At 42.4% G+C, this 11,098-nt stretch overlaps 3 protein-coding genes across 4 annotated transcripts in view; 2 read left to right on the top strand and 1 right to left on the bottom strand.

The window, feature by feature from the left end:
* Positions 1–215: 215 nt before the first annotated feature.
* Positions 216–4,459, top strand: katnbl1 (katanin p80 subunit B-like 1). 2 transcript variants are annotated; one of them, XM_012826646.2, is made up of 10 exons: positions 216–400; positions 1,499–1,624; positions 1,783–1,820; positions 2,254–2,530; positions 2,928–3,043; positions 3,125–3,175; positions 3,273–3,362; positions 3,448–3,552; positions 3,638–3,731; positions 3,861–4,459. In XM_012826646.2, the coding sequence occupies exons 2-10, from the start codon at positions 1,511–1,513 to the stop codon at positions 3,891–3,893; spliced, it is 918 nt and encodes a 305-aa protein (XP_012682100.1). In that variant the 5' UTR covers positions 216–400; positions 1,499–1,510; the 3' UTR covers positions 3,894–4,459. The 2 variants fall into 2 exon arrangements, with proteins under 2 accessions (XP_012682100.1, XP_031437389.1); XM_031581529.2 differs by lacking the exon at positions 216–400 and adding an exon at positions 575–817.
* Positions 4,460–4,888: 429 nt separating this feature from the next.
* emc7b (ER membrane protein complex subunit 7b) lies at positions 4,889–7,646 on the top strand. Its single transcript, XM_012826647.3, has 5 exons — positions 4,889–5,248; positions 5,760–5,879; positions 5,965–6,103; positions 6,279–6,359; positions 6,723–7,646. Exons 1-5 carry the CDS (start codon positions 5,019–5,021, stop codon positions 6,867–6,869), a joined length of 717 nt encoding a protein of 238 aa, XP_012682101.1. The 5' UTR covers positions 4,889–5,018; the 3' UTR covers positions 6,870–7,646.
* Positions 7,647–8,164: 518 nt separating this feature from the next.
* Positions 8,165–11,098, bottom strand: part of chrm5b (cholinergic receptor, muscarinic 5b) — a 10,863-nt gene continuing 7,929 nt past the window's right edge. The window contains exon 2 of the mRNA XM_012826583.3: positions 8,165–11,093. Coding sequence (XP_012682037.2) covers positions 9,448–11,040 — 1,593 coding nt within the window. The 5' untranslated portion in view covers positions 11,041–11,093 and the 3' untranslated portion in view covers positions 8,165–9,447. The remainder of the gene's footprint in view (positions 11,094–11,098) is intronic.

The raw sequence follows: 11,098 nt of genomic DNA, 5'->3' as shown, positions 1-11,098 counted from the left end.
ATTGTCTACCATCGCCAAACGAACAAGGCTCATCTGTCATATGGCTTCGCCACAAGTCAGGCCCACCTAATGCAGAGAAAAATAAAATTCTCAATACTTGACTCCAGATGGCGCTGTCAGACAAAATATTGCTGTCATGTGCGCCAACTGGGCGTTTTGACCACTAGATGTCATTAAAGAGACAAATACAATCAATCCCACAATCCCAACACAGCCAGTCTGTATTTATTTGAATGCACCAAGCTTCGCCCAGTCGCCCAATGTGTTTTGAGATTTTTTGTATTTAACGTTAACTTTCTGCTGCTTGCTTTTTTTTTTTACTTTGCTACCACAACGTGGAACAACCATTGCACGGAACAATGTTGATTTCGGAAACGGCAGAAACTTCCCAAATATGACGGTGAGCAGATTAACATGTATCGTGAAATGAGCAAGCATATGTCTCGTTGAAATAGCAAGCCTTGGTAGCTAGCTAACCTAGCACCAATTAGCTAGTTTCGTTTATATAGTTACAACACTCTACCGAGCGTTAGAGAGTGTTGTGCCCTTCCTTGTGTCAATCAGCTTTATTTGTTATCCTTACCTCGATCCGCTATTTATTTGTCCTTCCAACACATGTCCACTAAAGTTAGTTTGCCAACTAGCTTACCAGCGAAGGCTGGCATTTGTTAGTTCAACTGTAGACGAGACTGGAGCTTCCTATAGTGTTCCCAGCTAGATGTCCGAAGGGCCTGTTGACTATCGGTGCCAGACAGCTAATCTAAACATCTAAATTAGCTGTTCAGGAGGCTATTTTATTATGTTGGGTAGCGAAAAGGTAAGTGTAAATCTACCTTGTAGTATTTTGACGAATCATTCGCGGTCTAAGTACAATTGAAATTTGCATGTGTCAAGCACTTAATAGATTTGTGACCTGTCGTTTAGCTAGCTAACAAATTCGCCAGCTGTCTTTGGTGTTAGCTAGCCTGACATTGTTAGCTATTTCATAGCTAACTTCATCTGTGGAAATGTAGTGTAATTATGGAACTGTGCGGTTAATTTACTAATTTAGGCCACGTGCTTTCCTTTAAAATGTCGAGTCTTGACGGCTAATATACTTCCTCGTAACTCTTCGGCATCCTGTCATGCCAAAAGCCCTTTTCCTCATTAACGAATGGATGTTAAAGTTTTGGATTAAGTTAGCTCACTTCGGAGGCTATGCGGCATTAGCTGACAGCCTTAGCTGATGCACCGCATTCATGTAGTATTGCTACAAGTTTAATGAGATCTCTCAATCTAACCAGGAAAATAGGATGCTTTGATGTGCTGCATTGGAGCTTTGCAAATGAGTTGCGTGCACAAGAACGTGCGTGTAACCAAATGAGCTGTTGTCGAGGAATACATCTCCAGTAACTGAACTGCAGGAGCATTGTTTCGGATATTTATATGCAAGTGTGGGTGACTAGAGTAGGTTCATTGAGTGCTTCTCATGCATGCTGAACGCTTGTGTCTGTTTCAGTGCTGAATTATTATGGCCGCTGGACATGAAGGCAATGACACAGAATTCCACAGGCTCAAGCAGGCCGTTCCTCACGACCGTCTCATGCACCAGGTTCACTCTGGAGCCAAGAAGAACATGAGGGAGGTGAGTACAATCCAGAGACAAACAATAGAGGGCATGCCTTTGAAGAGTACAGAAATGTGACAATGAATTTACGTGTGGATTTGCATATTTGCCAGTGATGGCTGACAGCAGTCAAACTTACTTGAGGACTACTTTTATTGCCTGTCCTCTCTTTTTAGGTGGATTATTTAAATAAGGAAGAAATAGATAAAGACAGGTGAGTTGTTTGTGTTCATGTCCACACCAATGTGGACACAATAATAGAAACCACTTGTCACAGTGCCATCACAGTTCTCCAACCCCCTCCATCTCTCTCCCTTGCAGACTAAAAAGTCTGTTCTCACTCTGGGTATGTCAGGCTGCGCTGCATTGCATGGGTGGTCAGATGGGTTGACCTTTTCGTAAATGAAAACGGGCATTCTTCATCTAGACCAGCGCAGCATAATATGACTGGGAAGTGTTTTTGTGGAAAGGGCATCACATTTTCAACATCTCCAACCTGTTCAGACTACCCATCACATCACTTAAACCGTTTGTCATTTACAGGCCTTCTGTATGTTAGTTGTGTTTTATTGTCCATTGGCTGCTTGCCTGCCCGAGTCAGCAATCCTGTGCTTATGCTTTATTCACTTGACTCGTCCCTTTCCAAGGTTTCCAGTTGGTCGTTGCGTGTACAAGTCAAACAAAGTGAAGCGAGTGGTGGTGTGCAAGCGGAGGTCACGACTCTCAGTAGCGGGCTCCGGGCCTTGCCGGAGGGCGCCAAGCGCAGGCTGGCCCTGTGACATGGCCAACAAGGAGAACGAGCTGACCTGCGCCGGCGATGTGCAGGCCATCCACTACAACGACAACTGCGGGTTCCCCGTCAACTCCGCAGAGGCCTCTAAGATGGCAGGGGCCGGCACCAAGTACAGTGACTTCTTCACTGAGGTTTGTTCATTTGGATTCCTGTATTACTTGCTGTAGCCTATACATTGTATGTCATATTGGTGTTTGTGAGCATAAGCTTTGAAAGCCAGAGGTGTCAAAAGTTAATGTTAGCGATTTGACAAGCCTACATCTTAATGGTTAAAGGACAACAGTAGTAGAAGTATAGGGTTGGAATTATAGACACATGGAATATTAAATCTGCCAGATTACCCTATTCTACTGAATATATTATGCACCATGTACGTTAACTCGGAGAAAAAAATAATTTTCTAGGAGGAGCAATTAACACTGCTTCTATGTGCTGTCAGAACCCCAGTCATGAACAGCTTGGTCTCACATGTTGGTTACGTAATACCTTTCTTCTAATAATGTTGAATCCTGTCGTGTTCTTGTTCAGGTTTCCAAGGACCATGATGCGATGACACATGCTCTCTTTGGAAGGAATCTTAAACTAAACGTTGCTTTAACTCTTTGGCGGAAAAGCGCAAGTGAATTAGTGGCTTACCTAGTGAGGTAAGGGTTCAGGTTGTTTTTGAGGCTAATTAAAATGTAGCTTTCGGAAACTGGTTCCTTACTCCCTTTTTCTCTTTGCAGAATACAAGATATGGGTGTGCTGGTGGACTGCCTTCCTGTTCTTGCAAAAAGGTACCTCTTGGTGAATCTGTTTGTAAAATCTCTGCTAAATCTGTGTTTGCGAAAGTCTCTTCATATGTTGAGTTCCTGATATATACTTTTCATTTAGCCTTGAAGAGGAGCAGTCCTGCATATCTATTGGCTGTTGTGTTGACCTTTTACCGCAAGTGAAGACCGTTCTTTCCAGCAAATACGAGGAGTAAGTCACTCATCATCCTCCTTCTTTGATGATTATAATGGTAAATGGCTCAGTTGCCTCAATTTAATCTTTCTTTTCTGTCCAGACACTTGATTGTGGCTTTACACTGGGTCAATTCCCTCATTAAGAGATGGTGGCCGGATATCTCTGCTAATGGCAGAGGCCTACAGCAAGGCTGTCTGTGTGACGGGTACGTACAGTTTGACCCTGCGTTTTTATTTAATTGTTTGTTTATCTGTCAAAGTTTATCTAATCTTAAGTTATGTGCGTCACAGCAACATTCAGGTCATGAAACAGCAGCTACAGGAGTTATGGGTGGAGGGAAGTCGGTTAATTTTAGTTCCAGGAACTACGGGTGAAATAGCGAAGGTAAAATGTATTCTTAACCACTTGTTTTCTTAATATATTTACATATTAATATTGGTCTGTCTGGTCTGTATGCAAAACAGGACAATTTCTCACCATTTTGTGTCTTCCTTCTTTTCCACTGGTTTTTAGGTCATTGACAGTCACTTATCACAACTGCGCTGAGGCATCCATGTAGCACACTGAGGACGCGACCACTACAAACACTTGTTGCAGTTTAAAGCTGCTTTTTGGCAAATCAAAAAGGACAGGATGAATGAACTGTTGTACCAAGTTCCCAGAGCACTAACCTATGAGATCAGGGGATTGATGAACTGTCCAATTCAGACACTTCCCTGACAGTAGAGAAACTGGAGACATTTGACGAAGGCAAGAAGCCTTCTTGTGAGCCAGGAATGGCTGCTTCACATTGAAGTGGATCGTTGTGATAAGGTGGGGAGGTGTCACATTCAACCCCATGAGGCTGTCTGAAAGCAGGCGACTCAATTAAGTGCCAACCTCTCTCTCACCACTGCAGTCGTGCTGTGATGGTGATCATCTGCGTAGTCGGATGATGTATTTAATGCCCCCCTTGTTTATCTCTGATGTCTTCAATCAAGAACTTGAACTGCAGCAGTCTTAAGTTATTATAGGTCTCAATGTTTGCCTGTTCATGAATGAGTTGTATGTGTAAAATGCACATAATGTTGTTTTCTTTTAATCAACCTTTTAAATAAATGTTCAACATCTGGCTTGATATCTGGTCATTGTATGTATGGTTTTGCAGCTAAACGTTGTTTTACACACCAGCGTTATCGGGAAATGTTCTAAACAATGTGATGTAAAAACAGCATCTTTAAAGTAAAAACCCCCATGCATTTAAAAGTAGAGATGGATGGACACCTTTGTGCTTGTAATGTTGCATCAACGCATCCAGGGACGCTACACAAGGAAGGGAGAGTCCTCTGAATTATGAGGAAAGGGGAATAGAGCAAAATCCTACAATTCACTTCGGCGAATATGAAGATCAAATAGCCTTTCACGTTGCAGCTGCAGAAAAAGGGGCTAACCCGTGTCTTATAAAAACTTTCACTTTTTGTTGTTAGAGCGGTGTTGATATTTGAAAATGATGTTCGTGTGTTGTAAATAAAGCTTTGCCGTGTACTCTAAAGTCACGTGACTCGTACTTCCTGTTGTAAGGATTACGTCGTCCAACTGGTAGCGAGAACTACGACTGTAGTGTCAAGCTGCGTTTTGAGTTAAATCATTTCGGAACATAGTACTTATTTTGAAGTTAACTGGTAGCACAAGATGTTTCCACAACACATAATATTCCAGCTATGTCTGGCCTTGCACGCTTTGGTTGCTTTGTCGTGCTGTTTTAGTGATTCAGACGCTGGGCCTTCAGCTGTATCTTCACAAGCAAATGGAGACCGATTCAAGATTGAGGGTCGTGCAGTTGTTCCAGGCGTAAAGTCGCAAGAATGGGTGTCCGCATCACGTATTATGGTTGAAGGAGAGGAGTATGTAGGCTTTCTGAGGTATGTGCTGAAATGTCACTCAACATCCTACATCCTCTAGAGTATACGTTTTCAACAAGGTGAGGTTAGCTTGTTAAGCTAGCTAGCGATAGCAAACTAGCTAGGTTGCACATTAGCCAATTATGTAGCATGTCAGCTGGCATCTCTTATCTTCGGCCTCATGACCGTCATTATTTTAGCTAAACTAACTTACATGACTTAAACTACGCTTACATTTAACACGTGGATGTAGCCGAGCCTCTCATTTAGATGATGGACATTAGCGAGCTATCAACTAGCTAGATAAGAACCTTTTTTCAGTTGGCCATAGCTAATGTTTTTCCTCGCTCCGGAAGCAGTAAATTGACATTGAGTTGATATCTTTTTCACAGAGTACCCTCTTTTGTTAACTGATCTAGCCAAAAATAACTGCCATCAGTTCTAATACGATGCTGGTTTGCCAGAAACTGTATTAAACACTCTCCAAATAACTTTAAGACGCTTACAGTGGCCTATGTTTTTCTTCATCCAGGACGGATGGAAGCTTTGTTGTAAATGATGTTCCATCTGGCTCATACGTTTTGGAGGTGGTGTCGCCTGATTTTAAATTCGAGCCTGTAAGAGTGGACATAACTTCCAAAGGGAAAATCAGGTAAGACTAGAAAATGTCTTACTAAAAACGGAACCATGTCGTATCATAAACACGGTCCTTACCGAGGTCTACTTGTGGGTCACAGGGCACGTCAGGTGAATTACATTAAGACTTCGGAGGTCATCCGACAGCCTTATCCACTCCAGGTGAGATCTCCTGGTCCACAGACCTACTTCATGAAGAGGGAGACATGGGGCTGGTCAGATTTCCTCATGAACCCTATGGTAAGGTCTTTTCTATTCTCCAGGTCTTTGACTACATCAACACTAAGTTTCTCCAACAGTGAGATTACACTGACGTGTAAGCATAATGCAGGACGTTGACTTTATTGTTAAACATAACTAGGTGTCCAGTGGCCTGTACCTTGTTTGTCACCTGATTTTTACTCTGCTTGTGCAGGTGATGATGATGGTCCTTCCGTTATTGATCATCGTCCTGCTTCCCAAAGTGGTCAATACCAATGACCCAGAGATGAGAAAGGTAAGAATTTATTTGCAAACCCCATGTCTGCACACATAGAAATGTATTTAATATGTGCATGCTCACATATTCAAAGCACACAGGCTTGTATTGGATAGTGCCTTGCATTATTTCCTAGATAGCTAGCTGGTGTCTGTGTCAGTTAGCTCAAGGACCAGATCGTATGTGTGGTTAATATATAGAGGACGAATAAGAGTCAGGTATATTTAAGATAAAAGTATCATGCTGTGTACAATTTTCCCAATATGAATTGCTTTGATGAATGCCTCTAGGAACACACTGTACCATGTGATGTCGTGTCAGCCATGTTATGTGGTTTAGTTGACCCTACTTATCTGTCCACGGTGGCTGTTCTGTTCACAGGAGATGGAGCAGTCCATGAACATGCTGAACCCCAACCCGGAGCTGCCCGACGTCTCTGAGTTCATGACCAAACTGTTCTCCAAGGGCTCCACCAAGCCGGGCGGAGGCAGCAAAGCCACCCGCCCCGCGGCCGTCAAGCGGAGGTAGTGCTGGGGTCTCGTTGGAGTGGTCTTAGGGCACTGTGCTGAATGGTCAGTTCTGCAGCTTCACTTTTCTCCTCATGTCTTCTCTTCCTTTGTAAATATGTTTTTTTTATTTTTCATCCCACACGCACAAAAAAAAAAACGTTGTCGTCCTACTGATGCAGAGACGAGCATGGGCGTGGCCATGGAGAGTTTGAAATTGTTTTGTGTAGTCTTATTTGCGCACACCTGTGTTGGGTTATTTTTTCAAGCTGTCTTTTTTTTTTTTAGCTTTTTATTTGTAATTGGCTGTATTTTGCACCAATTGCACCTGTCATCACACCTCATGATCCTCTGAATCAGGAAAATAGCGACCTACTAATGTCTGTAACTCAAATAGACTCTTGTTTTGCTGCTGCACTTGAGATTCCATTTCCTATTAACGGGTTCAACTCCTCCAATGTACTGGGGATCGGTTCCATTGTGATTCAGCTGTAGTGCAGTAAGATGCAGTGGAGTTGTGCAAGGTATCTGAATGTGTGGAGTTATAATTTTTTTCTTTATTTTTATCCTGGTACCTACACTTTTTGGATTGTGCACTAAAGTGAAATCAAAGTGGATTCGAACCCCCCCCACCCCCACACCCATCTCTATTTCTACTTGAAGAAATGCTATTTGCCTGAATATTCATTATGAGATTTCTGTTGACCTAGCAAACATAACTGTGAATGAAAATGATACATTTTAGCTATATGAGACTTATTTAAATAAAGTTATGATCAATTGTGATGGTCTACCCAGACTAATGTCTCGTTTGTTTTAATTTCTCATTACATCTTGGCTGCAGAGAACATCGAATACAGCTTGATTGAACCTTTCTGCGATGGAATAGGTTCAATATATGAGTCAACACATATTTGTGCCTTTTTCATCTCTGTATGTTATTAAAATAATTATTACAAATAATTCTTGATTTAAAATATATTATTAAAACTCACAATAATCCAGATCTTGAAGACAGGACATTGTGGCTACACTTTGATTTGATCAGAAACGGATGTCTTCACTGCTCCAAACTAATTGAAGCAACTTACAATGCCCATGTGGGTGTGCACATTCAGACAAGCCCTTGCAGGCCATTGTTTTCAGAAATCAGGTCAATTCACTGTTAAAATAATGAATGTCTTGTGGGTTGAAAAAAATCAGGTTACGGATAAATTGATTTGGGATCTGATGATGTAAAGACAACCAAAATGAAGAAGGACTCAATTACTGGGACAGTTGTAAACTTAAACATGATTAATAGTCATTGGCTGTTGGTAGTTTCTGTAAGCAGTGCTCCAGTTTAATATATTTATGAACACTCAAAATGTTTTACAGGTAGGTCAATTAAAAGATGTGAACGAAAGGCAAATTAAATGCTATTTTTTTCACAAGTGTGTATTCACTGCTTAGGTCGAATATGAACTACTAGCACAGACTTTCACAATACAGTGCAGAGGGATTTGGATGTATGTACAGGGCAACGTTTGTTAAAAGATTTGTGAGAAGCTGAGGTCAGATTTATTTTCTTCAAAAACAGCCTTTTCAACCTACCCAAAAGAAACAAACTGCTCTTCATGTAAGGCTTGAACCCACCTAATTCAAAGCCCATCTTCAGTACAACTTGATATTGGATATAGATATCTGTGGAATCTTCTGGAAATATCTCTCAGTATTGTCTCAGTATGGTACTCTTGAAGGGTGACAAATGTAAGCTTCTGAACGTAATACATAATAAGCTAGAAACACATGACCATATTTAAAACACCTATGTCAAACCACTACAGTTGTGTGAGAGGAAAAAAAGAAGGTAACAGCAATCATGTGGTGTTGAACTGTCAACTGATACAAATATTCTGACAGCACTCTTTGCAATTTTCAAGAGCTTGGAATTGTATTATTACATTTGACTTCTGTGAATTTTTACTGACTTAATGCCCAGAACCATTTAAATCTGACACCTTTGCCTAACAGTATTTTGGTGAAAGTTCTTTAACTGACATTCAGTGCCGTACAAATTACACATTAATAATACTAATAATAATAATAACTCATTAATGGCAAAAGGTCAGATACAATTTGATAATTCCAAGGTCTTGATTAGAATTTGAATCCATGGAACAGTTTTTTATGGTGTTAACATATCACATAGCCCTTAAATACAAAAAAAAAACAACAAACACATTTTCAAATGGGCAACATAAATGTAAAACCTGACCTTCTACCGGTGTGAAAACAAACACGTACAAATACGGTATAATAGTAAGTGCCAAGCTATATGTACAGGCATCATCAAAGATTTTCAGACAAATATATTCCGTGTTTTGTGCTACAAATGGATAAATCTCATGACAGTGTCTTAATTACAAGCTTATAAGCTCTCAGCAAACTTTGGAAATGTCACTGTAACCAGACAATGGCTTCTCTACATTTGGGAGGTTCACTTGTGCGGGATGAGCAATTTATAGTTAACACAGCATGCTCAAAATACACAGGTACACCTCATACACTTCATATTGAGTCAGATCAACCTTTCAGACACAATGTGTAGTTCAACACCATTATGGCAGTTTAGTGTTCAAGGCAGGGTTTTGGCCACACCAATACAATTTCTCTTCCCCTCTGTTCTTCCTCCATTCACACAGGAGCAACATTTTGAATGTCTTCTGAAAGGTCTTATTACACAGGGCGTAGCACATGGGGTTGATTGTGCTGTTGACGTAGCAGAGCCAGTACCCCAAATGCCAGAGAGAAACGGGGATACAATCAGGGCAAAAGGTGGAGATGAGTACCATGATGTTGTAGGGGGTCCAGGTGAGGATGAACGCCAAAAGGATGGCACTAAGAGTCTGGGCCGCCTTCTTCTCCTTGATTAGGACCATTCTCTTCCTTTTGGTTATCTGGCACTTGAGGACGGGGTCCATGGGTCTGGTGGCAGTGGCGGAGGGAGAGGAGGAGAGTTCCAGCGGGTCGGAGGACGGGCATGGAAGCATGGGTGTTTGATTGTCGGTTGTTCCGCTCGGCTGAGGGCCCACCTCTTTAGGGAGTGGCTTGAACTTGTAGGAGATGCCTTTCTTGCTGCCTTTCTGTGAGCTGCGCCTCGGAGACGGGCTGAAGTAGCAGTCTTCATCGTAACCCTCTAGCTGCCCGTTCTCGTTTTGCCCTGGCACATGGCTCTTGCAAGACTCCTGCGAGGCTGTCGCAGAGACGGGCCTCTCCTCGTCCTCGGATGACGTGTAGCTGTTGAAGGACGTGACCTGGTCATTTCTGGCCCATGTGTCGCTGGATCGCACCGTGGTGGTCATCGTGATGTTGCTCTGGTTTGACGACGACCACGACGCCTGGGTCCTTTCTCTGTCATTATTAAAGCCGAAGCAGGACTTTATCATGGTTCGCCGGGGTATGGAAATGTCAGGGTTGCCTGTGGATGTGAGGCCTTGAAGCTCTGCCAGGTCCTTGGTGCGTTTCTCTGTCTCCTTGTATATTCTGCAATACAGGATAGTCATGACTGACACTGGGATGTAGAAAGCTGCTATAGCTGTTCCAAATGTGATCACTGGTTCAGAGAAGAACTGGATCTGGCACTGGTCTGGTAGAACTGTTCGCTTGCCTGCAAAGTATTGCCAACACAGAATTGGCGGAGCCCACAAGATGAACGACACCAGCCATGCCATGCCAATCATGATGCCAGCCCGTTTTGGGGTCCTCTTTGCCCTGTAAGTCAGCGGCCTTGTGATGGAGAAATACCTGTCAAAGCTGATGACCAGCAGATTCATTACCGATGCATTGCTGGCCACATAGTCCAGAGCTAACCAGAGGTCACACGCTAAATTTCCCAAGGACCAGTAACCCATTAAAATATACGAAGTGTACAGGTTCATTGAGAATACTCCAATGATGAGGTCTGCAAAGGCCAAGCTCAGAAGATAATAATTGTTCACTGTCTTCAGCTGGCTGTTAACCTTAAAGGAGAGCAACACAAGAATGTTTCCCACAATTGTCACGAGGCTCACAACTGCTGATACAGTCGCAATGGCGATGACCTCCCATAGACTGGGTGAAACAGTCTGGGCCGCTGACATGTTCCCGTGAAGGGTGGTGTTTTGCAAGTCATCCAGATCCATGATTCTAGAAAATTTGTCTACGTAGGGCATGAGTCAATTGAAGAATCTTCTTTTAGCTTCATCCTTATCAATTAGTAGGTTTTCTGAA

Source organism: Clupea harengus, chromosome 15, assembly GCF_900700415.2.
Source record: "Clupea harengus chromosome 15, Ch_v2.0.2, whole genome shotgun sequence".
NCBI classification, from domain to species: domain Eukaryota; kingdom Metazoa; phylum Chordata; class Actinopteri; order Clupeiformes; family Clupeidae; genus Clupea; species Clupea harengus.
This window is presented reverse-complemented; position numbering and strand designations above follow the sequence as displayed.